We start from the raw sequence: 26,076 nt of genomic DNA, 5'->3' as shown, positions 1-26,076 counted from the left end.
TATTTGACTGAATGTTGTATACAACTACATTAATAAAGATACATACATATGTACATTATAATATTGAATTTAGGTGCGTAGTATAAACGTAATTGTGGTTTCGTCAAAATTCAAATAAAGTTTTTACATTTTACATAATGTTGAAAATTATTTGAAATTAATTTGTCATTATGAATTACATTAAACAAACAATCTACGCAAACCAAAATCACCAAATCAAATTATTCTAAAACTAAACTATTTAGATTAAAATAAGATAATTTAATATTAATACCAGAAACCACTCGTACAATACCGCATTAATCAAGAGCGATTCAAAAGAAATGTTTACAATAATTTTAGAATTCGTACTTTTTATTTTTAGAATGATTGTGAAATTTGACAGAATTACAAAAATATTTTTAATATAAAATTTAATGTTTAGTATAGTATCCAAGGGGAGGGGTAGAATATTTGCCAAATGCTAATTCCAATAATGAAAAATCACAATCGTACTGTTCCGAACAGTCACTGATAGAACGAGCTCTCCTATAGGCACCATCATATAACTCGATGTCTGGATTTTCACTTAATTCCCGCGTAAATATACGCTGTTTGGGTAGACTGCAATGTTTTGTAACGTATTATTTATACATTTTACTAAGAACAAAAAGGTAATCATAAAACATACCTAAAAATAACTTTTAACATTTCTCCAATCATGCCCATTTTGGTTTTTTGAAAATATTGCCGACTTTCGCATAAAGCTCTCAATATGCAGTCGCGTCCATTATATCCCATGCTAAATTTGAAAAACAAAATAAAGATAAAATATGAATTTACAAAGGAAACTTAATTTGTTGAACATTGGCTCACTTATCAACTACATTTTCAATTTCTTTATATAAAGAGCGCCTCGATCGTCTGTGCCATACGGCCACAGGTATAGGCCTTTTGGCAAAACCATGCAAATGGTTAAGAATCCATGTGGTATTGGGCAAGTCATATGCTACACCCCAATTTAGGCCAAAGCTCATATAGTTGTATCTGGGATTACCAATAATGCCCACAGTAAAACAAACAGCAACCTAAAGAACAACCAGAAATACAAAGAAAAAAGAGAAACATAGTAACAACAATGTATGGATGCAATGGACAAAGAAATTAACGCACTAATTGGCAAATTCTTGCTTCAGATTTCCTTTTCATGAGAGCATTTCCAGGTTAAAAGAACTAAAACAATAACAACTTAAAATTTCACCTGGTGAAGATGGAGTTTTAAATGTTGGACAATCAAAGTTGGCTTAAAACCTGAAATATGTATGTGTGTGTTTGGGGAAAACGAAATTCAACCACTCACCACATACGTATAAATATGTACATTGTATGTATGTATGCGTACGTAAAAACTTTTATATCTACCCACAACCATCGGCACTTAAGTCTTTAGAAACATACGGAAAATGATGATCCTTCCGGAAATGAAAGATAACGTTTTGGACGAGAAAGTAAACGTTGCTGCTTCTGCAATAATAATGATGGTGATGTTGTTGTTGATGATGACAATAATATTGGAGACAAAGATGAGGTTGCTGATGTTGAAGACAGCGAGGATGGGTTTGATACATTAGACATGGCTGTTTTAGCCATATTTGAACTTGTTTTTGTATTTGTCATCATGTCTGCGGTTGCCATGACTGTTATTAGTTGTGTTGTAGTTGCATAAGTCCTGTTATTGCTGCTGATGTTTTTGGTTGCAGATGTGGTAATGTTGGTGGCACACGTTTTACTGACACAGTTGGTAGTTCTTCTACGAGAACAATTTTTCAATGATAGTGATAATAAATCATTATCGTCAGTGTGCATTTTACGTTGCAATGTGTCAAATATGATTTGATTTTTACTAAAGAAATTTCCATCAAAATTGTTTATTGCTAAAACATCGTTGTCACCGACAACATGTGGTATTACAAATGTTGAACAATTCTCGCTTGCTGACGCATTTAAGGTAGTTTTAAGTTTTGCAGCATCTCCATAAACTACTGGTATGATCATCAATATCTTAATTAAACAAAATCTATTTAATTTGTTTAATAAAAAGTTAAACAATGACGACGAGTGAATATTGTGGTGTGACATGTTGCAAGTGCGGCAACAACAGTTTAATGAAAATTTAATAAATTCATGAACAACACGAAATGAAGTGTGAGTGAGTGTTGTTTGCTTGTTTGCACTTTGTACAATTGTTTTAATTTTCTACTCAAATCGTATTTTAAGCCAAAAATGTACGTGAGAATGTAAAAGTATTTATGTGCATGATGTATTGAACTCTTAATTAAATTGTATAGAAGAGAATAGAATGGAATAGAAAATGTGCGAGAGAAAGAGTAAGTAAATAAATAAATAAATGAATGAATGAATGAATGAATGAATGAATGAATGAATGAACAAATGAATGTTTTGTGAAAACGACATGTAAATGCATTGTGTTGAAGCTTCAATATTTTGTTGCAAAAATTTGTGTTTGTGTTAAAGTTTTTTTTGTGGTAGAGTTTGTTATTGAAATGTAATGTTTCTGGTTGTATACGTTGAAATTGTACACAAATTCTTGCAATAGGTGTCATAATTAACAAGTCTGCAGCCAACGTTAATGTGCAATTACACATAAAAACATCTTACTTCCACAAAGAAAACAATTGCAACGAAGATGCAAAATACACTTGAGTCGAGAATAGATTTACTAAAATAGTTATAAATTTCATATTCAGACGTACAATTAGTTTTCTGGTTTATTGCTTTGGGTAAAAAAGGTCATTGTTTCTATCAAAATCCAACATATTTGTCCCAATAGTTCGACAAGGAATCAATACATCCGTAAAATATAATAATTTTCACTAATCTGCAACCACTTGGTTGACTCTTTCGTCCCGAATGTACACTTTGTAATGCAGAGACAAGAGAGTTGTTACTTTTCTGTTGACATTTGACTTCGATCTAAGAGAAGACGTTGTTGAAATTTCTAGTCACCAAATTGGCCCATTTTGGTAGGTAAAATAAGTAGTTTCGGATTGCCTACCCGTGCCTGAGGCAATTGTATCATTCTTACACAAATATTTACATATGTAATGTATGTGAAATAGAAACACATTTACATCTTTAAACCGCATAAGATTTGAATGCAACAAGAAAACGTCATGATAGTTGACATGTAACAATTGTTATCATATTGTCATATTGGTTCCATAATGCATTTCTAAGTAGCAAACATGTCTTGAGTACATAGAAACATGTATGTATTTGTGTGTACGATTTTACATGCAGCATATACGTATGTATGTATTTTAGGGTGGCTCCAAAATAGAGTTGCTGATGTTCCCATCGAAAATAAATTTTTTTCCTGACTCCAATATTAGTGGGCTGGATTAAAGGAAAAATGTCCTTTTTTAAGGGTTTTGACGCCAATACAAAAAATTTGAGAAACGGTATCTTAGAATCTATTAAACTTTCACTTTAAATGGAAACATTGACACCTAAACATTGACGGCATTTAAAGAGCAATTCTAGCACTTTTTTCGTCGGCTGCACTTATTTTTTTAGAAAAAAGTGTTAGATGCTTTTTAGCACTTTTTCGTCTGTTGCTAGAAATTTTTAGCATTAAAAGTGCATTTTATTTTCGGAATACGATCTTAATGGTTTGGATCACGGACCGAGCTCTAAGAAGGATGTTTTAAAACAAATAATTTTTTCGAATGTATCACAATACTAAAATGTTTTAATAATTTATTGAGAATAAATTTATTTTCTGAAAGAGGATTTATATAGAGGAGAAATTACAAACTTGCGTATTTGAATATAACCCTCATAATTCATTTGTCATATTAACATTTATATTGTTTCCTAAAAGCTCTTGGAAGTATGAGTAATAAACCTGACATCTATTCACCTAGATTTAAGATTATTTCAACTGAATTTTCAATATTTTTGCTAAATTGTTGTGAATAAGACCCATAAAATAGTTTATATAAAAAATAACTAAAACTATAAATATAAAATTTTTTCTTCCGAATTGAACCCTTTTTTAGCATTTTTTTTAATGAATAATTAAAAGATTTTTTTTCTGGTCTTAGACGTCCTAAACAAAGAAAACCATATAGGTTTTATATCCTAAACAAAATCGTTGTTATCTAGTGTTATTAGTTATTTAAATACATATACATATGTATATACTTATTCTTAGGGGCATTAATGAAATTTTACCTTGTACCTTACCCTTTGCGATTTTGATAAAACTTGGTACACACATTCTTTGTATCAATACGAAGTTTAAAGTTCTCCAAAATTTCCAAATTCATTACATTTTAGATTTTATCAAGGTTCAAAGTTCAAATTTTTTAAGATTTTTTTCAACAAGCATTAAATTTGACATCGTATATTTTCTAAAATATTTATCGTTTTAGTTCCTAATTAAAACCTATGTCTTGCAGTTTGAAAATATTTCAGTTTTACGTAAGGATGATGACATCAAACAACGTCCTTTAATCAAGGATATCTTTATTCCTTCACATAAGATTGCTTATAGTGTTTTCAATAAAATATAAAAATTTCAGAATGAAACAATGAGGGGATCTCAAGTAAATTAACTTTTAGTAAAATAATCCATATCATTTCCATACAAATTTCAAAAATTTTAATTTTTTGTTCATAAACAATTTAATTTTTGTTTCAAATTCTTAAACTTTTTTGTGTTCATCGTCAAATAAAATATTAAATTTTTAAATATCTTGAATATTATCAAGCTACAAGACATATGCATTAATTGGGAACTAAAACGATTAAAATCGGATTAGCAGTTCAGAAAATATACGATGTAAAATTTAATGCTTGTTGAAAAAAAATCCAAAAAAAATATGAACTTTAAACATCGATAAAATCTGGACCGTAACGAATTTGAAAATTTTGGAGAACTTTAAATTCTTTATTTACATGAAGAATGTGTGTACCAAATTTCATCGAAATCGGGGAGGGTCATGTTCAAAATCCTACTTTTTGTTCGAATTTTTTTTTAAATTACCCCTTATGGATTTTGTAAAGGAATATATATATATATAGGCAAGGTCAAATCATGGACCAATTTGAAATAGTTTTTTGCATTTTCGTTGAATTATGTGAAAAATTTCGACCTGTACATTATACCTGGACAGCCAGCCGAACAGACGGGTAAACATGGCTTAATGGACTTTTAAAAACTTGATTTGAATTTAGCACTTTTTTAAACGAATTTGCACTTTTTTGACCGTTATTTTTGACTTTATTCTGAGGGAGTTCTGGCAACACTGCACCTAATACACAAAATAATATATATGTATGTTGGCATGTTTATAATACAACTTCATACATATACAAAAGTTTACATATCGTATGTACATAATAGAATACGAAGCCAGATTTGTATTTATATGTACATTACACTTCATTACGTTTGCTTAAGTTTAGTGTTAGCATCTCATGGAATTTGATATGATAACCTCTGTTGATAGCCCTCGCACTTTTGCAAGACAGGCGAAAAAGGATTTGCACATTTGCATTATTAACAAAGTAACAAACTTGTACGCACTTCTGCGTAAGTAATTGTAAGTATGTATACTTTCAAAGGTTTGTTGATAATCATGCATTCTAATTCGAATTCCATCTAGTACTTGCAATATTTAAGATTTCTCTTAAAATTGTGTTGTTTACCTAAAGGTAAACATATTTCAAATATAAAAATCATTAAAGTTTATTATGTTGATATTTGGAGATTTTTAGGTTCTTTGTTGGTGTTTGAGTGTGTGCGCATATATGAATGAGTTTGTCTACACAACACATTGATGCAATCATTCATTCATTCTTTCATTCATTTGCGTGAATTTGCATTGAATTTTGAATACAAACTCAATCTCTGATGATGACATCAACGAAGCCAATGACACAAGCAACAAAATCAAAAACAATACAAGAGTGGCAATTGAACTTAATTGAGTTGCCAGTGTCAGAAATTTCGTTTGTTACATTTTACATGAAGAGTCCTTTCAATGTAGTTTGATTGATATGATTTGTCATTTTCTATAAACAATTGTTAAATTGCATATGTCTCATACAGGTGGACAACCGACAACAATTCAAAATTTAAACCTAAAACCGAAACATAAACATAAATTGAGTTACATATTTCAAAAACAAATACTGCATACTAAAGTTATTAAAGATTTGTTTACAACATGTACGTGGATGCATAGGTGGACGGAAATTCATATGATATTTCTATTAAATTGCTCGACTTTTGTCTAAAGCCACAAAATGTGTCTATTAAATGTTAAAGGGTTGACCATGAATTAAATTATTGCTATTTACTTAGCAAGAATGAAAACCATGAAAAGAAAGTGTTTAGTTTTTAAGACTAAAAATATGATTATTTCCGTTTGTTGGGTGTTTGTAAAATTCTAAGCTTTCTGTGGAAGGCATGATATGGCTCGGAGGAGAAGACTTAAAGGAAAACATTTAGAAAGACTTAGTATTGAAAATGGACAAAATTACAAAGGCTGTCAAATTTTTAATCCAGAGATTAAAGTACACCACATAAGGTTTTTCAGATATCGTGTCATAGAAGAAAACCCTGGTTAAACTAAATATGGCAAATACTTTTTTTCAAAATTCATGACAATATATTTTGAAAACCAATATTCGAATTCAGTGATGCTCTTAGAAAAGTATACTTTTGTCTGTGGGTTTTGTGCCTTTTCAAATTTTGTTGGCCTATGTAATTAACACGAATCTTTTAAGAAAAAGCTTGGAAGAATTGATTCTAGTTAGACTTAAATCACCCAAATGTTTATTTCCGAATGAATATTACAAACAGACCTATGAAACAGTTAGTTAGTTCCCTTATTTCATCATCGTGAAGTGTACTACAATAACAATGAAAATTTCACTATATTGTGTTGGCTTATATAGAATACACATCATGATTAAATTAAATAACCTCGAGGAATGACTTTATAAAAGAATGAAATGAAATAAATGAATAATATTCAGCGAAAATACTAAGAAAATTACATGTTACTTAACCTCAGGCGGGGTCAATTTCTATGGAAGTTAAAAAAAAAAATAAATCTATAATAGTTCAACTAAATACATACTTCAACAAATATACACACATTTTCGTTTATTATATTAATATTTACTTAAGCAGACTGTCATTTATTAATAATGATAAATAATTGTGCTTTGAATATAATATTTTTGAAAACAAATTAAATGTTAGAATATAAATTATAAATAATACAATATATCCTTAAGCCAGGCGAATTCCAGAACTATACGAGTGGTAAATTAAGGTCAAATAATATGCATATGTATTTACCATAGCTCCATTATATAATCATTATAGACGTAGATTATTATACACACTGTCGGAATTGCTCAAATTAACCTTTTCTTCTTTGGCTTCATAAATTTTGTTTCGGATATCTAATTGTGCATTTTCAGATTTTTTTATAAAGAATTTAATTTAAACAAATCGGATTATAAAAGTGTTTAGTTTACTTATAAAATCAAAAAGTCTAACTTCTTACGTTTTATTTTTTTTGAATATTTACAAGTTTCTGTTATAAATTGTATTTTACTTTTTTAATTACAAAACCACATTTTAATGTACTAATTACAAAATTAAAAATTACATTTTTATACAGTTTTTTTTTTTTGGTGAGAGATTGTTAAAACAAAGTGAAATATTTAAAATAAATATAAACACAAACACATGTAATTATTTTTATTTAATATTGGTGAATATAATACATATGATATACATATGTACATACATACATATGTGTGAATAGTATATGTATTATATTTATATTGAAAGTGTTGCCATTCCTATACAAATAGACCGCAAATAATTTTATGGAATTTGAATTTCTATAGATTTTGTAATTGTATTTGGTTATAACATATCATATTTTCGATTTCGTTGTAAATGGCAACATTGTTCTATATCAAGTTGTATCTATTGACCATAAAAACCACAACAAAGTAAAAAAAAAAATTAAAAAGATTATAGTAATTTTAAAGCAAATTTTTGTTTTGTTTGTGGAGAAAACAAAAACAACAAAAAAGGAACCCAATTTAAATGCCAATAAAATGTTGGCCAATATTTTATTGTAACAACCACATACAAATACACATATGTATACATATACTGGTACATATATACAATACATACAATACATATAAAAACACATTTCTATATTGATGTAGATATGTACACACATACATATATACATTAGGGTGGCTCTGTTTATAAATTTATTAGGATTCTAACATTGGAAATATATGACAAGTTTTGCTGATTTTCTCATAATTTAATTAAGAAATCATATACAATTTGGTCATAATTTACTTTAAATCAAATGAAATTACAACAAGAAAATTCAATCATGTCCTATGAAATGTATTCGTGTTCAGCCTAATATTCATACATATGGGCAATTTTGTGTCAAATGACTGAACTCAAAAAATCGATTTTGATGAAATTTACACCATGGTTAGTACTATAGGTCAAGCTCTATCGGTCAAGAACTGCCGGACTTAGAGGGAGTCAAAGTTGGACATTTGGGTCATACAGAGTTTTATTGAAATGAGTGTAACTTTGCACCTATTGGTCCCAGCAAAAATTGTGCAAAGGAGTTCAGATAGATATTTCTTCATTGTTTCCAATATTACTAACCTTGGTGCAAATTTCGTCAAAATCTATTTTTTGAGTTGGGTCACTTGACATGAAATTGCCCATATGTATGTTTAGAAAAATTATTCAACAATCAACTATACTGGTGTAAATAACAACAAACAAACAATAAATGCATATAATACATATTCATATGATATTTTGTTTGTTTGTATGTATGTATGTGTGTTGTTATTTGCATAAACCTGCACAAATATCATTTGCTAAATAAACATACCAATACGCATATAGAAATACACAGATACGTACATACTTTTGTATACAAGCATTTAAACATTTGGGAAATACATATTTTCTTGGTTGCACCACCCTGCAGCTTTGGGAACAACATCAAGAAAAAAATTGGAAATATTACAGCAATAATTTTAACAAGTAAAGAATCTGCTGTATATATATTTTATACGTTTGTTAATATAACTACGTCCTTTCAAATACAGCTATATAGAATCCAGATTACTTGAGACATATAAAAAAACCAATTCCGTGCTATTTAAGAGTGTATATGCATCTGACATATTATCGAAAAAAATAAAAAAGAGTCAACAGGATATTTAGACAACAAGTAGCAGTTCTAATAATACCTTGGCTCATACACTGACGGCTTCATACACTCACATTTACAACAACTCTTACGAATAAACACAAACAACTGCAGATTAAAATACAAATAGAAATAAAAGTCACTTGAGGCATCATTTCTATCATTTCATTTTTACTTTTTTGCTATTCATCCTTCCTTATGCTTATCACAACAAATTTATAAAGATTGTATTGAGAGTATCACTCACTCATGCACTTTCTCTCAATAGTTGTATGTCGATATATTAAATATATCGTTAACTAAAATGTTGAATACTCTTACTAGTACACACATTTTATTTTGAAAATATAAACATATTTGCAGAAAGGTATGGTGTTTCAAAGTTCACTTTGAAAGACTTCGGAATTTAAAGCGTGATCTGATCAATTAGAAGATTATGAAGATATGCTTAATGTGTTCCATTTAATCAGATCACAAATTACAGAGATTCATATTAATTCTTCTACATTGGGGGTTTCTCACACTGTGAGATCTTTAAATTATATTAAAAGTTTATATCCCTAAATTTTTGTTTGCTTCGCCAGGACTTTTAGCAATTTAGGTGACGATTTGTTTGTCTTTCAAGCCAAAAGGTAAATCTCACACTTTTATCACAGATAAAAATGAAAGCAAAACTATCATCTACAATCATATTAAAATAAATATGAAAACAACAATAACAGACAACAAAAACAGTAATAATATTTATGAAATTTCTGGCGCTTTAAGGGGACAAAAACTGAGGCCAACATCAACAATAAGAAAAAAGTATTTAAGTGCCTCATAACACAGAAAAAATTCAATACATATAAATGTACATACATACATACATTTGTATATTTGTTTGTATATGTATAAATTTGTCTAGGGGAAATGAGAAAAGTAGTGTGTAGAGTGTGGTAGTTACCATAAATGAGAGGACCATAAATATTTGTCAAGTTGTGATTGGCAAACTACTTAAACATGTTAAATGCACGATAACAAGCAAATACTAAGAAGAGCATTTTCGGAATGTACATATATTATTGTTGTTGTTCCATTTTTTCCTCTGTCCTGTTCTGGTGTGTTTGTTTTACTACTATTGAGGTCCTTAAATAAACAAAAATATGAACGAATATTCGTCCATACTTATGTTAAAGTTGAGCAAAATAAAATAAACCGTAAAAAGAAAAAATCAATTTATCATATTCATATCATAAACATAACAAAGTGGTTAAGTTCAAAGTATGTGGTCGTTTTATTTTTATACACTCAGAGAAAATATTTATTTTAAAAAAGTTGAAATATTAAAAATCTAATATGACCAAAAGTTTGTTTTTCTATGTATGTATATGGGAAAGTCTAAAAACAGATTTCGAAACAACATAGGAAACCTGAGTAAATAGTATAAATTATTCAGAAATATTATATATACCGCCAATATTCAACTTTTTTGATCTACTACTATTTTTAGGTACTGTTGTTAGTAGCGGCGACTATTTTATATACTAACCCTCGTATTCATAAAGATATTAAACGTTTATTTTAGGTTTATTACACACATTTTCCATACAAAATTCCTACAATCAACAACTTTATTTAGCGTTTATGAATATGGGGGTAAATCTAAATCAAAATACTAAAATAGCCTTTACCACATGTTACACATTTTCTTTGAGTGTATGCATGGAAATTGAACATGCATGTAGATTTAAATATAAAATGAGCTTTTCATTTGACTTATGTCGGTAAATAACGATTTTACTACTCACCCATTTATTAGAGTTTCCAATTTGCCATACAGATCACGGCGATGTCTACGCTTAATTTGTGGACTAACAACCTTCTCTTTATGTTTGGGACCAAAGCCGTTGGCATGTTGAAGCACCCATGTTGTGTTTGGCAATTCATAAGCAATTCCCCAATTTAAACCCATACTTAAATATCGATAATCAGGATTCCCCACAACACCAGTTGTCAAACAAACGGCAGTCTGCAAACAGCAGCAAGCATTACAGATGGTGTGGGGGGAGAGTTTAAAATAAATTGTCAATTATAAAAGCGTGTAAACACTTTTGAATGTTTTTAGTCTTTCGCTTACCGAAAATGATGAACCAACTGGAAAAGCAATAAAACGTTTACCCCTAGAATGAGCTGCGCCATTCATGTTGTTTAATACTCGTGTTGTTGAGTTTGTTACCCCGCTACTATTCTCATCTAAATCCAAAGTGACACCACATCCACCCACATGGGCACTAGAGGCGTTATAGAAATCAATGTCGTTTACATTTTTCATTGTATCCTCTTTCGCTAATGCTGCCACTTTATTAGAAGAGGACAACTTTAAAAGAAACACAAGCAGCAAAGTTGCACTCAACAATTCCAACACTCTCAACAATTTCATGGCCTTTAGTATTTAAACTAAAAACTCTGTAAAACTTTTTTCCTTTTATGGAGTTGGAGGAAAACTTTTATCTTTTCCGTTTCTTTAATTTTAACTCTGAATCAGTGTGTCTGCTTTCTCTAATACTTTTTCGATTGTTTTGGTAACTGAAACAAGAACAACAACAACACATACACAATCGCCAACTGAAAACTGTCTTTAGCAGATTTTTTTCTATATTTATTTTTTTTGTTGGGAGTTGTGGAGGATGTGGTGTGGTTTAGTTGGTTGTTTAAAGTGCGTTTGTTTAACTCGATGGGCTTTTGTAAAATAATCATAAAAATAAAATTTAAAAAAAAAAATCTGAAAAACGAACGATTCATTTTACTTTTTTTTTTAGCTTCTGGCTGATTTAGCTGGATTGTGTATCTATCATTTGAGGACAAGTTCTTCTGTTTCTTCTTGTTTTAAGTTGTTAATTAAATTAGTTTTTAACACAAAATCAGCACCAAAAACAATAACGAAAAATCGAGTTCAAGTGGTTCTTTTTGTTTAAAATTACTATATAGGTATTACATCCATACATACTTTCATACATACCTATTATATATTTGTAAAATTTCTACATTAGTAAGTTTGTTCGTATGTGTGTATCATTGTCATGATGTTAAAAAAATACACTCATTTCGTTTTGAAGATGATGTCTGGTAGTGATGATGATGATGACTATGAGAATAGTAGTGATGATTATTTTGGTAGTGTTGCCATGATGAGTAGAAAAAAAGTTTTTTTTTTTTATTTCAAATTTGTTTTTAATAGAATTTCTACTTTTATTGGCAGACCTCGTAATACACCTTAGTAAAGGTGTTGTTAAAATTTTATAATTTTGACCTATAACTAAATTTGGAACTGAAAAGAGTAACGGGCAACACTGTTGGTTGGTTTAGTATTTGAAATTGCGTTGGGTTGTGCACAATATGTGGTGAAGTGGGTCAACAAAAGTATTAATTGCACAGTATTTGATTTCTTTTGTTTTTTTTCACATATCGCTTATTTAGTACAAGACTGACATATTTACGAATTTGGATTTTTTGAACTTCTAAAGCCTTTCATATAATTTTGTCTTTTTTTTCAAATATTTCTAATATTTACAGTCCGGGAGTGAACTCTGGTGTAAACGTCAAAACTAAAATTCGTATCTTCACGAATATTGGATAAATCAAATTAAATTTGGATAAGAAACCTCTTCAACCTCAATGTGGCATTCAAACGATATTTTCGGAGTTATGACAGCTTTGTAGTAAATGAGAGATGTAATTTTAAACGAGACTAAAGTTTTTTTCTATTTTTGTTTTTGCTCTAAATTTTATGTGTGGATTTAGAAGTATATATGTATGTAAGTAATTTGTCTAATTTACTAATAACTCACTTCTATTTATCTTCGGTTGAAAGTACTACATTAGAGTTTTAAGAATCCAAGTTGTAAATATTTAGTGTCAACATCAACAATTACAGATTGCACTCAATGCGGTTTTTAGCCATTAGCGTTGACATTTAGTTGCAAACAATATTTCAGCATTGAAACATACTTACAGTGCAACATACACTCACTCGTCTATCAGTATGAAGACGTTCATTTATTTTCTAGTTTTTAGCGAAATCCTTAACAATTGGATATACTACGTCGTTAGCTCATCCTCTAATAAAAAGCAAACTTTTGTAATGAAAAACAAGTCAAATGATATTTTTCTTAGAAGATCTAAACGATATTTGGTTTTTAAAAAAGGAGCATCCTTTTTTGTGAGTTTATAAAAAAAGATTTAAACTGCTAGTTTCTTGAAGCTTTTGATATTAAGAAACTGGTGGTAGGATTGACACTTTGATTTATTATAAAATTAATAAATTTTCATTATGCCTATAGGTTCAGGGTAATATGGCGAAATCGATAATACAACCAGCACCTAGAGGTTTAAATCTGATTGCTGAATACACTTTAAATTACGAATTGCCAACGGATTTTTATGTATTTCAAAAGAAACAGACGAAAACTACAAAGCACCCCATACCCACAATGACTACAAAAAGTCCATACACTAAAGTTCCCTACTATCAACATTATGACATGATTGTTCCCTACAATCACGATTATTACTTTAAAATACATCCGGAATATATAAATAAACAACTCATTCAAAGGAAACACTCATATTCTAAGAAAAAGATGCTGCAACGGAAATGTTTTAAGAGGAATTTCTACGACTACAATCGCAAATTACCGAGTATTTGTTTAAATCGTGCCAAACGTAACGAAGAAGTTTGGAGTCTTCACAAGTTAACCATTTCCCAAAGAATGTTTTACGATTTAATCGAAAAATGGTCTCTACTGTAAGTTTTAATAAGAATCCTGTCAAAATTGAAATTTAAATAAAATAACCGGAAAATTAAAATCCTTCCTTCCTTTCTCTGAATGGAAAAAATCTACTAGAATTTTGAATTATAATTAAAAATTACAGTAAAGATTTCGGTTTAAAATTTACTAATTTAATTTGACATATTTTTTAGGCATGGATTTTTACCGCGTTACTGTTTTATGCGAACTTTATGCGAATCATCAGAATTGTTGTTACCGTATGGTTATTCCTTGTTGCATGATATCATTCATATATTGCTCAGGTAAGTATTTGGTGGAGAATGGTGTATGATTGGAGCTAATAAAACTCTACACATACATAAATTGTTTTGTTGTAATAGTAATAAATTAAATGAGTCCATAAAATACATTCGTACTTATGAGCAAGTAAATGTTACAACAGACACTATTAGAGTGGTTCAATTTTTTTACAAGAAACCTAAAATGGTGAATAGTAATGTGACTTGTACCATGTTTGTTGTTTTTCATTGATGAACCACTCTAATTTACACACACACATACATACATAAATACGGGTGTATGTTTTTATGCATTAATTGTCAATATTTGGTTACAGGTACACCAAACCATGGGTTTTTCATCATAAAATATTTGGTCGTTCATTAAGGCAGACGTATCCTATCGATGAATGTGCTAAATTGTATGGTCCACATTGCCGTGTAAGTTGGTTGGATTTCATAACCAATGTGGTGCATGGTACAAGGGCGGTTGATTTTATGCGTTAAATGTCCTTTATGGACAGACTAAACCAGAATATAAAAATAATAAATAAAAATACAAACTCTGTTGATTATAAATTTGTTTGTTTTTGGAAAATATAACATACATACATACACACATGAATACGTACATATGTATGTATGTATGTATTCTGTATGTGTTGTTCATTTGTAACATGTGTTCTGTGTGTATGTACCCAAGTGATAATGATTTTTAATAAATTCATCCATTTATTTATCGAAAGAAATTGTGTTGTTATTTTAATACATATTCATACATATGTATATATGTACATACATACATATGGTATATTCAAGTGTTTCCGCAATTATATTTGTATAAAATGTTTTTTTGCAATTATTTATATAAAATTTGTTAAAAAAAAGCGATGGTCATAAATAAAGTGCTAGTATTTTTATTTTAATATTCATCCACTTACTCTACCCTGCTCCTCTAACTTATTTGTCAACTATTTACTAACAAAAAAAATTATTGCCATTTTTAGTAGTACATATGAAAAATGGGTCCATTTTATTTTCATATCTATACAAACACACATATTTGTATGTATGTATGCATACTTTTTATTTAATATCCTGTTTGTCATCAAAACACAAAAATAAAATAATAAAACAAGTAAGAAATTATAGTCGGGCGTGGCCGACCATATGATACCCTACATCAATTGCGAATATTAAATGTGATTAATTTCAATAATGAAGCATTTCTGTTAATCTTATATAGGTTCCAAATAATGTCTGTTCATGTTTGGTTGTATGCTGACTAGGAAAAATAGAAGACCGATTTTAATCATTTTCAATAGCCATCGTCAGTGGATCAAGAGAATAGTATGTGACACATTTTAACATATTATATTCAAAATTGCGATCTGTTGCCTGCACACAAGTTTTACACGGTCACAAAGACGGACATAGCTTAATAAGGACAAATATTTTTGAGTGCTACAAACATCACCACATTGTGCCGACTTTTGGATAGATAGTAGTATATTAGACGTAGTTAAAAGATAAACGACCGAAATCGGAAGGTCCGGATGTATGGAGGCTAAGGCAGAAATTGAGCCGATCCTTATAAAATGTATTATTGGGAATTATCTATATACATATATAAAAATGAATGTGTGTTTGTTTGTATGTTTATATGTTTGTGTGTTTATATGTTTGTGTGTTTATATGTTTGTGTGTTTATATGTTTGTATGTTTGAACGTTATATACTACTAAACGGCTAAACCGATTTTCTTCAAATTTTCACAGCACATTCGTATGTCTGGCAATAGGCTACTTTTTATTTCCGGTCATGGCGAAAAATGACAGTGTTATTTATAATTACATATAAAACTTAGTTGTGCCAATTTTTGGGAAGATAGTAGTATATTTATCGTAGTCATGAGCTAAGAGGCCCTAATCGGTAGGTCCGGTTGTATGGGGGCTAGGGCAAAAATTGGTCCGATCCTTATAAAATTTAATGTCGACATTTTATATAAAATGTTTATATAAAATCTATTTGTGGTAAATTTCATATTGATACTAGTGTTTATAGGTGAATTGTGGACATTCAAGTCATTTCCTGAAGGGATTTTGTATGGGGGATAGGGTCAAATAATGCCCGATCATTATAAAAATCGACAGTGTTATTTATAATTATATCCAACTTAGTTGTGCCGATTTTTGGAGAGATAGTAGTATATTTGACAAAGTTATGAGCTAAAAGGCCCAAATCGGAAGGTCCGCTTATATGGGGGCTAGAGTAAAACTTGGTCCGATCCCTATAAAATTTATTGTTGGGAATTATGTTTATATAAAACTCATTTGTGCCAAATTTCATCGTGATACTACTGTTTATAAGTGAATTGTGGACATTCAAGTCATTTTCTGAGGGGGACTTTGTATGGGGGCTAGGGTCAAATAATGCCCGATCTTTACGAAAATCACTAGAATTATTAAGACATACATATATAAAACTTAACTTTTCCAATTTTTGTAGAGATAGCAGATCATTTAACATAATTATGAGGTCAAAAGCCCTATTCGGGGGGTCCGGTTGTATGGGGGCTAGGTGAAATAATGGACCGATTTCAACTATTTTCAATAGCGTTCGTCCTTGGACCAAGAGAAGTGCATGTTCCAAATTTCATCAAATTATCTCAAAAATTGCGACCTGTAGAGTGCGCATAAGGTTTACATGGACACACAGACAGACAGACAGACGGACGGACGGACAGACGGACATAGCTTAATCGACTCAGGAAGTGATTCTGAGTCGATTGGTATACTTTAAGGTGGTGTAGGGTATAATAAAACTTCAACTTATAAAATTGTTCATGTTGACACACATTTATTATTGAAAATAGTGTTATGCATGTATGTATGCTGCTAGTCATATCCCAATAAGCAAAATTATTTGATATAAAATAAATATTTATTTATAAACATATTATTTACTTGTAAAATTTGAAAATGTTTGTTTTCAAATTAAAATTACAGATTTTTTAGCTTAGATTTCAAATGCAGTTTTCTATGGTGAAGGGTATGTAAGATTCACCATAGCCAAATTTTCTGAAGGGGAACTTATATGGGGGTAGAATCAATTACGGACCGATCCTCATAAAATTTCGTAGGTAGGCTCATATGAAACTAATTTATGTTGAATTTCATCGCTATAATAAGACTTTTAAAATATATATGCCCGTTAAGGCTGTTTTTTTTTTTGGGTTCCACTTGTATGGGGGCAATCCGAAAACGTGAACCAATATAGCCAATTTTCAATACAAACAAAATTATAGATAATATATGTGGAAAATTTCAGCTCATTCCGTTCGGACTCTATCGTGTTTTCAACAGACAGACAGACGGATGGCTAGATTGTCTTAGAATTTAATAAGGAGCCAGAATATATATACTTCTGTGGGTCTATGACCAATATTTCAATGTGTTACAAACGGAATGACAAAATGGTGGGTATAAAAAGTAATGTAGTTATTTAATTTGAAAACAATTAGAAATATACAGGAACATTTTTAAGAATGTTCATAGGCCTGATTCGATGTTTATTGGGATAAACAAACATATATGTATGTAAATATGTCAGTCGCTCTGTTTATTGTAAAACAACCATATTTTGGCCTGTAAATTAATTGAAAAAAAATGCAAAGTATATAAAATGAATATAAAGGTGTGCAAAATAGGTTTCTCTAAGATAAGATTTAATATTCATTTAATATAATTAAATTAATATTAAATTGTTAATTTATATGAATTGTTAATTTCAATATACTTTTTATTTTTCCCGATCACTTCGTTTAGATGCAATTTTTGAAGTTTAATTTTTAATAATTATTAGTTTAGTAGTTTGCAACTGATTTTCAAATTTTATATTTTTTTTAAAGATACAAAGTGTTACAAAAAAAAAAAAAAAATCAAAATTTATGATCAAATATCTGAGTTACGGCCACTCCCAAGATATTTGGATCCTATTTCGGCGAAAGCATTACAATGGCAAAGAAAGTGCTCTAGAGTTTCACTGCCCTCTCTAAATGCTCTACATTCCATTAATGCCTAAGGTCCTTCTACATAGCGACCAGCACCGATGTGCCTATATTTGTATTTCTTGTGAAAAGAGAATTTTCCGTATTCGCCGGGTTATCAAGGTCGTATTAAGATCCTCTTCAGCTCTTCTACACAAGTAATTTGGATCCTTCCCCTTAGGAGTATTACGACAACGTCTTATAGCAGACATGTCTAAGTCCTTTCTCGCTTAGGGTTCTTAGGAAGCTGTTATTCGTGGTAACCCAGAGTAAAGGGGACCAAAGGATTTGATAAGAGTATTAGATTGCACGTTATTGAAGGCGCCTTCGATGTTAATGCATACTGCCAGTGTATACAGTTTTATAGAAGGATTCACTTATATAGTGGACAGCTGTTACAATTCAAAAAAATAAAAACTAGAATTTAGAGTTATGCCGGTTATGTAGTAAATGAGCGACATATTTTAACTATTTTTGTCATATTAATTATATAAAGTTTTTGTGTATTCTCTAAACATAAACACATACATAATATTTATGTAGGTATATTGTTTTGTTTGCTTGTGTAATATTTAATAATGTCACCTGTGCATAATTACCTTACTAGTTATATGCACTTATGTATATCCCCGCAGTTCGGGGTGACTGACGATTTTCTTTCTCTGTTCACTTGTGGCAAATGATCTAAATGTATAAAATTCGAGACAACCATGTAGTTAGACATTTGAGATAAATTCTGTTTAAAAAAATAGAGACATTGATCTTGCAACAACTATCTCTTAATGTCAAATCTCAGAGAATGTTTTATTATACTGGAGTGAGTATTATGTATCTTTGACTGTTTGAAAATAAATGTGTTTGATTGCGGAGAGGACAATGTAAACAATTGAGCTATTTCCTCTATAAAAACCTCAAGAAGAATCCATTTTGATACTACTTTTCGAACTAACGGTTTAAGTATGTTAGTTTGAGTGTGAGTAAATATGTATGTTTATATGTTAGATATTTAAATGAATTCTTTACGCACATTATTTCAACTAGCTCTTTTAAACATGTTAAAGCAGCTGGTTATGTATTTAAATTTTCAATTAAGTAATGAGGGTCTCGTTTCATATCTACAACTCTAATTTAAAATTTCAATTCTTTCTTCGTTTTACAATATTTAACATCAATGTGCCACACTATTTTTCAGTTTTGTTCTATGTAAAGAGTCAAGTCTGTGTTGACTGTATGATGGATGAGTTTGAAAATGAAAAACTTTTCCATAAACTCGTACAAACTTCTACGAGTTAAAGTTTGAAGATAAATTTGCGTTTGTGTGTTTGCTTGTCTTTTTTGTTGTTTTATTGTTCTCAATATTGATGTGCGTGCGAGTGGTGTTTGTTGATATTTATTTTTTTTTACTTTTTCTTAACAAAACTAAAGAATTTCAATTAAATTTTAAAAGCTATTAAAGTGATAATTTTTCAAGTAAATAAATAAAATTAACTTTTAAAATCAATTACATTGAAAGAAGAATACAACTGAGGAAATTTTTAACAAAATCAACTATTTAACGAGTTTTGAATTTTTTATAGAACTGTTATGGTTTAGTTTAATTGTTCTCAATACAACGAGCAGACATCGAAATAGATCAATATGCAGTTTTTAAAAGTTGTAGCATTTCTAAATTTACTAGTCGTGTGTATGTCAGCAGAAACTTATTCCAATTCAACGCAAGTTTTAAGTCGTCGAAAAAGATATATTGCGTTTCCAGATGGTTCATCCGTTTCGGTAAGTTATCTACCAAGTATTTGATTAAAAAATATGAAAAATTAGTTAATATGTAGTTACTGGTTTAGGCTGCCATCTGTTTAACCATTGGAGTGGTGGGAAATCCTCATGTAGATTATTTAAGTTGGGCCGTGAATTGGGGTGTGGCCTACAATTTGCCAAATTATGCCTGGGCTCGTAAACATGCTCAGGGATTTTCTAATATAACTAAAGCCATAATACAAAGACGTTCTAGAAGGGAACTCTTTGAGAAACTCGAGTTAATGATTGACAAGTGAGTATTCTGTTCAATTACAATCGTGGTATGGGTAGTGTGTAAATTGTTTGTTTTGTTGCAGCATGGGATTCAGTGGTAATACCTGCATAGCACGAGCTCTTTGTGAAAGTGCTCAAATTTTGCAACATTTAAGACAGCGACGAGGCAACATGGTTGAAGAAATAGTCAAAACTATTTTTAGGTAAGTTTAACTATACTTTAAAGATAAATAGTTTCAGAAAGCTCAAAATTTTTATTTTACTACAGTTTACCCACAGCACCGGTGGAGTATCATGAGCCTGAGAAACATCATTTATATGATCGTTTATATCGACGTGCGAAACGTTCCGAAATTAATTGTGCCGTGGAATATTCCTCATGTCGCTTCTCATTGCTAGAAATGGCTTTGGGCAAATATTCAGTTGGATCAACGAAATTAAGTCCGGGTTTTGTTTTTATGTAAAATTACTTTACTAATATCGTTGTAAAAATAAAAAAAATGAAAATAATGTTAATAAATATAAATAATGTTAATAATAATGTTTAAAATAGGAAATTATATTGTGGAAATTGCAAACGAAATGAAAAACTTATACTTCTCACTAAGAGGAAGGGTGTAATAATATAGTCCTAAAACTATTCTGCTCTCCAAGTAGGAATAGAACTAAAGACCGAATAATATTCATTAATAATATAATTTAAAGTTAAAAAAAAAAATGAGTCCCAAAATTATGTGGTCCTTTCCATGTTTTATATGAATGACTTTAGGGCTACTGCTTTTTTTTCTTTTACCAGCTTTTAAATAAAAATACGTTTAGTGATTTTTTTTAAAACAAATTATTTTTCATTTTATTTTTTTGTTCATTTTTTATTTAATAATAACGCGTAACATTTATATAATAATTATTTTATTATTAATTTCATTTGTTTTTTTTTTCTTTTGTTTTGGGGTTTTATTTTCTATTATTACGTTTTACCATTTTATATTTTTAATTCTTACGTTTTTTTGTGTTTTTAAGTTCATTTTTTTATTTGTTTTTAATTTCATTTTAATTCTTATTAATTTTGTGTTTGTTGTTAGATTTTAAGAATAATGCCATAATTTCTTACAAATTGTAAATGATTTTATTATTTTGTTGTGATTTTTTTGTTTGTGTTTTTTATTTATTTTTGTTTTGTTTATTAAACATTATTAAGTTCAAAAAATGTTTGTATTATTTATTTTTAATTATTACTGAAATAAATAATTATTTTTATAATTAATTAGTTGTTGTGTTCAGTTTTAAATTATTTTTATTATTATTAATTATTACATATGTATTAGTCTATAAAACGTTTATACACATACAGTTTTGTTTAATTTTTTTTGCATATTTTTTTACAATTTTTCTTTTTGTTTTTCATTTATTATTATAATTGATTTTTACGTGTTTTGTTTGTTTTTGGAATTTAGTCAAAGTTTTTTACTATCATTTCTTTTATAAGTTTTATTATTTTCATAATTATAATTATTTGTTGTTTATTATTAGTGTTATATTATTTAATTGTAGTTGTAATTGTAATTCATATGTGAAATGTAAATGCATTATTTTGTTTACCTAGTAAATATTTTTTTTGTTTTTTTTTTCTCATAAATTTTCAATTCGTGTTGTCATAATTTTCTTTTTTATAAATTTTTTCATTGTTGTTAAAATTACATTAAACATTTATGCTTAATTGTTTTTGCTTTGTTTTACTAAAGAATTTTTGTTTGTTTGTTTGTTTTTTCCAATGTTGTTGTTATGTTTGTTTGTGTGTGAGAGTGTTTTTAGTTAACAAATTATTTGTTTTTCATAGTTTTAAATTTAAAAAATATATATAATATATATTTATATATGTATGTAAGTATTTATGTATGTATATGTTTTTATGATTATTTATTTTTTTTATATGAATTTCTAAAATCAACCAAGCCATAATAATTGGAAGTACGTTTTTCCTCAAAGTGATTTTCTGAACAAAAATGAATAATTTAATTTGAGCGTTTAAAAAATATGTATATATTATTGCATATTTACAATAACATTGATAAATTCACAATAGAATTATGAACTCATGAACCACTGCAACAAATTTGATAATTATATAAGTTTATTATTTTTTTTATAGTTACTTATTGGACTTTTTTAATTTTATATAAATTAAACAATAATTTTAGACGTTTTTGTCATTATTTGGAGATCTTTCATCACGCAGAATAAAAATTCATAAATTACTCCTTGTAAATAATAATCTTTGATTCCAAATCATGATAAAATAAATTAGGAACCAATGATAGGGAATGACACATTGATTTATTCATTTCTTTTAAGTGAATGGTATTTTAGTTGCCAGCAGTTTGACAATGAGTCTATGCATTCGAAAAAGAAAGTCATTTCCACTAACATCTAACCACCTGATTGGCTCTAATGCGTCTTTCGTCACGAATGTACTCTTATAAACGAGAGTGAAGATACTCGTTACTGTAGTGTCCCCTATGAAAGCGAGAGCTTAGACAGTCGTCACTTTACAGTCCCCAAGTAATCTAGATAGTGGACACTTAAATAACAAACTTAAGCCCCCTCCGGAGCATGTTTCATTGATGAAAGACCCTCATCTTTTGCAATCACGAGGTAAAGAGGTGTTACCAGTGCATTTAGTCTACCGGAACTATTAACTGGTGATGTTATTTCACTCCTCGGCTAGAACCACATAATCTGGTACTACGGGAGGCCAGTTGCCCGCAGGACTTGTCCTGGCTGGTCAGTTAATTGAGGTTCCTTCGGAATCCACGTAGTGGATGTGGTTTAAATCCAAATTAGCGGGAAGAGTAAGTTGCGGTTAAAAGACTGATGCACGGTGAAATCTATATTTCGGGATAAGTTCGGTGCTGTTGCCGAATGTAAACAGATGAGTGAAACGTTGGAAATTAGTTGGTGTTAATTGTATATGATACAGGATGAATGTGGGGGTATACAGAACTCATCCGCCCGTATAAATAGAGTGAGTCTGTCGTATTTTGTTCTCTTATGAGTGTGTCGGATAAATGAGAAGTGCTCTGGGTTGAATGGTGATGGATGGAAGGTATCATATACAAGTGATATCATTGAATTTTCTTCCGTTGTCCAGGTATGTTCAGAGTAAATTCTGGGGCGGTGGTGAGTCTTCACACAAGCTCACCCAGTGGTTGAAAAAGACTACCGTGAAATAGGCCAACACGGCAGGTGTTTACGTCAAGCACTTCGACATTAATTAATTGCCTTATATTGACTACTTTGGACTAGATTTCTGACTGTCTCATTTCGAGTATAAATGATAAATTAGTAATATCCATTTGTTCATGAATTCGTCTGATAGTGTCGTCTAATTATATTTGGTAAATGTTGTCGATCACTCAGAATACTATTACCAAATTCGTTTAAGCCCATTAAAATCGATAGTTTAAATCTTTTAATTACAACAACGTAAGAAATCTACATTAGAGATTATAACTTTTACTATTCTTTCAAACAAAAATACTTATTTTTTAAAAAATTCCATATTTTTTTGTTTTTAATTTTTAGAAATTATTTTATTGTTAAGAAATTCTAGAAATCTGCTTTGTGTCAATGTGATTCAATCATCTTTGCATCTATACCTTAATATATGTATGTATGTATGTTAAGTGTAAATTCCTAAAACAAGTAAATTATTTTAATCACTCAAATTTAATTATTCATTTTGGTATTTTTAATAAATAATATATTTTCAATTATGGCTGTGGTTGCATATATTGTGGTGTTGTTTTCCCCAGTGTTGTTAATGACGTTTTTTGTTAATTTAATTTATTTTATGTTACAATTTTAAAATAAGTTTTTAAAAAGTTTTCAAAATTTACAACAAATATTTAAACATGTTTTCTTTTAATTTTAGATTTTATTCTAAGACTTGTATTTTTTTTATTTTGAATTTTTTCGTTTTTTTTTTTGTTAATTATTGAATGCATACAAAAAATATATATTATTTTATCTAAGTTTTACTTAAATCAATGTACATTTATAGTTTAATTTTGTTTAAAAAAATCTCATTTTAACCTAAATATTAAGTTAAGTTGTTGCGGTTTGTTTTTACACTCATAAAAATTGTTTAGTTTAATCTAAGTTATGATGCAAAGTGAAGGTGAAATGAAATGAAATGTATTCTCAATATATGATCATGAATGAATGAATGAATAAATGCATGAAAGTAGTGTTTATGTGTCTGTGTTTATGCTCGTATGCTTGTGTATGAAATTAAAATAATTTTGAATGAAATATTTTACAAAAGTTTTAATCGCAATGTTTAATAACTATGGGTTGTTCTTAAACAAATAAAGTTTGAATATGTGTAAAAATATAATGAAAGAAAAAAAAGAAAAAAAAACATGGGAAAGAAAGAAAATTCTATTAAAATGTCCATCACAACCCTTAGAAAATGAAATACAGCTAAAAAACTTTGATAAAATTTACCTAAAAGTACCCGTTTTTATATAGATTTTATTTTTTAATTATATTAATTTTTGTTATTTTTTAAACTAATTTAAGCATTTTTAATTGTTCTTCTCGTTTTGTTTTACTAAAAGCATTACATTTTTATTCTGTGTGTGTATGTGATTTTTTTCTTAATAAATTTATTGCAATGTTTTATTTATTTAATTAATTATTATTATTATTATTATTTTAATTTAATTCATATGAATTATTTATAAACGAGTATTTGATGTTAAACGTTGTTAGTTTTTGGTTGTTTTATTTTAATTTTTTTGCTTAATGTTTGAAATTGAAACCGATACAATCCAGTGCTGTATTTTAGATTTTATTTTTATATAAAAAAATTTATGATAAATACACAGAATTTGTTGTTGCTGTTTATACATTAACAAAAAACAAGGAGTAAAATATAAATAAATAATAAATTGTTGAGTGAAATCAAACAAAAATGAAATTTATTCGTTTGTTTGTAATGCACACTGTACAGTTATTATTAATTAATATTAATTGTTTATTACTTTATTTACAATTGTTTTTTGTTTTTGTTTTAATTTTGTTTAGTGGTATTTAATTTAATAAATTATTTGTTTGCAATTGTTTTTTTGTTTGTAAATACTTTCGCAACAAAATTCTTATCAAAATGTAAAAAATAAATAAAAACCATTTTATAAAGTGCCATTTTGTTTTCAAAGGAGCAGGAGGTGAAAGAATTAGTTGAAGGAATGGATGGATGGATGGTTGGTTGTGTGTGTGTGTGTATGTGTGAGTTTGTGGCTAAGAAAGTTTGTATTGTTGTGTTTTGTTTGTGGGCAAAGTGCTGTTGCAGAGAGTTTTTAAACCGTAGGAGTTTTTACTTCTATTGCTTCTATTGTCAGGTACTTTAATACATAATTAATAATGTTTTGAATTGGATAAAAAGGTTTCTTTGCTGCTAGTGTTGTTTTTCGTTTGAAAGAAATGAAATTGATGACATTTGATTATTGATGTTTAAAAAGTTTTTTTTAAAAACAAGCTCATAAAGCTCTTAACTAGTTAGTAATCAATGGAATCGATTAGTAAGTAATTATTCAATTGTTTTATTTATTTTTATATTTGGTTTTTGTCCAGCATCTAAGAAGTATATCT

General features: G+C 28.9%; 4 protein-coding genes across 4 annotated transcripts in view; 2 read left to right on the top strand and 2 right to left on the bottom strand.

Annotated features, from left to right (window-relative positions):
* Positions 1-413: 413 nt before the first annotated feature.
* LOC119601550 lies at positions 414-11,613 on the bottom strand. Its single transcript, XM_037952548.1, has 6 exons — positions 11,419-11,613; positions 11,090-11,310; positions 1,438-1,636; positions 856-1,067; positions 671-781; positions 414-603 (listed from the first exon to the last, which is right to left on the bottom strand). The coding sequence occupies exons 1-6, from the start codon at positions 11,611-11,613 to the stop codon at positions 414-416; spliced, it is 1,128 nt and encodes a 375-aa protein (XP_037808476.1).
* Positions 11,614-12,400: 787 nt separating this feature from the next.
* On the top strand, positions 12,401-14,856 carry LOC119601549. Its single transcript, XM_037952546.1, has 4 exons — positions 12,401-12,484; positions 13,622-14,085; positions 14,263-14,373; positions 14,688-14,856. The coding sequence occupies exons 1-4, from the start codon at positions 12,401-12,403 to the stop codon at positions 14,854-14,856; spliced, it is 828 nt and encodes a 275-aa protein (XP_037808474.1).
* A 3,912-nt stretch (positions 14,857-18,768) lies between these two features.
* LOC119601506 (acetylcholine receptor subunit alpha-like 1) overlaps positions 18,769-26,076 on the bottom strand; it is a 78,943-nt gene continuing 71,635 nt past the window's right edge. Inside the window, exons 10-11 of the transcript XR_005231239.1 lie at positions 18,996-19,132; positions 18,769-18,788 (exon numbers count right to left, since the gene is read on the bottom strand). The gene's annotated coding sequence lies outside the window, so the exon portion shown is untranslated. The remainder of the gene's footprint in view (positions 18,789-18,995; positions 19,133-26,076) is intronic.
* On the top strand, positions 19,994-21,063 carry LOC119601507. The gene is made up of 4 exons (XM_037952467.1): positions 19,994-20,169; positions 20,238-20,443; positions 20,508-20,627; positions 20,693-21,063. The coding sequence occupies exons 1-4, from the start codon at positions 20,035-20,037 to the stop codon at positions 20,886-20,888; spliced, it is 657 nt and encodes a 218-aa protein (XP_037808395.1). The 5' UTR covers positions 19,994-20,034; the 3' UTR covers positions 20,889-21,063.

The sequence above is a fragment of the Lucilia sericata genome, unplaced genomic scaffold (genome assembly GCF_015586225.1).
Source record: "Lucilia sericata isolate MDLA Ls3-8-SP2 unplaced genomic scaffold, ASM1558622v1 Contig000172F_arrow, whole genome shotgun sequence".
NCBI lineage: Eukaryota > Metazoa > Arthropoda > Insecta > Diptera > Calliphoridae > Lucilia > Lucilia sericata.
Note: the sequence above shows the minus strand (reverse complement) of the source record. Positions and strands in the feature narration are given on the sequence as shown.

Bases quoted from the DNA above. Each gene is read 5' to 3' on its own strand.
- LOC119601550 (XM_037952548.1), bottom strand. From the start codon at position 11,613: ATGAAAAATGTAAACGACATTGATTTCTATAACGCCTCTAGTGCCCAT. The intron at 11,311-11,418 runs GTAAGCGAAAGA...TGCTGTTTGCAG, and splicing joins CAGTTGGTTCATCATTTTCG to ACTGCCGTTTGTTTGACAAC. The intron at 782-855 runs GTGAGCCAATGT...TTTCAAATTTAG, and splicing joins ATTGAAAATGTAGTTGATAA to CATGGGATATAATGGACGCG.
- LOC119601549 (XM_037952546.1), top strand. From the start codon at position 12,401: ATGTCTGGTAGTGATGATGATGATGACTATGAGAATAGTAGTGATGAT. The intron at 12,485-13,621 runs GTTTTTTTTTTT...TTATGCCTATAG, and splicing joins CCATGATGAGTAGAAAAAAA to GTTCAGGGTAATATGGCGAA. The intron at 14,086-14,262 runs GTAAGTTTTAAT...CATATTTTTTAG, and splicing joins ATCGAAAAATGGTCTCTACT to GCATGGATTTTTACCGCGTT.
- LOC119601507 (XM_037952467.1), top strand. From the start codon at position 20,035: ATGCAGTTTTTAAAAGTTGTAGCATTTCTAAATTTACTAGTCGTGTGT. The intron at 20,170-20,237 runs GTAAGTTATCTA...TTACTGGTTTAG, and splicing joins CAGATGGTTCATCCGTTTCG to GCTGCCATCTGTTTAACCAT. The intron at 20,444-20,507 runs GTGAGTATTCTG...GTTTTGTTGCAG, and splicing joins CTCGAGTTAATGATTGACAA to CATGGGATTCAGTGGTAATA.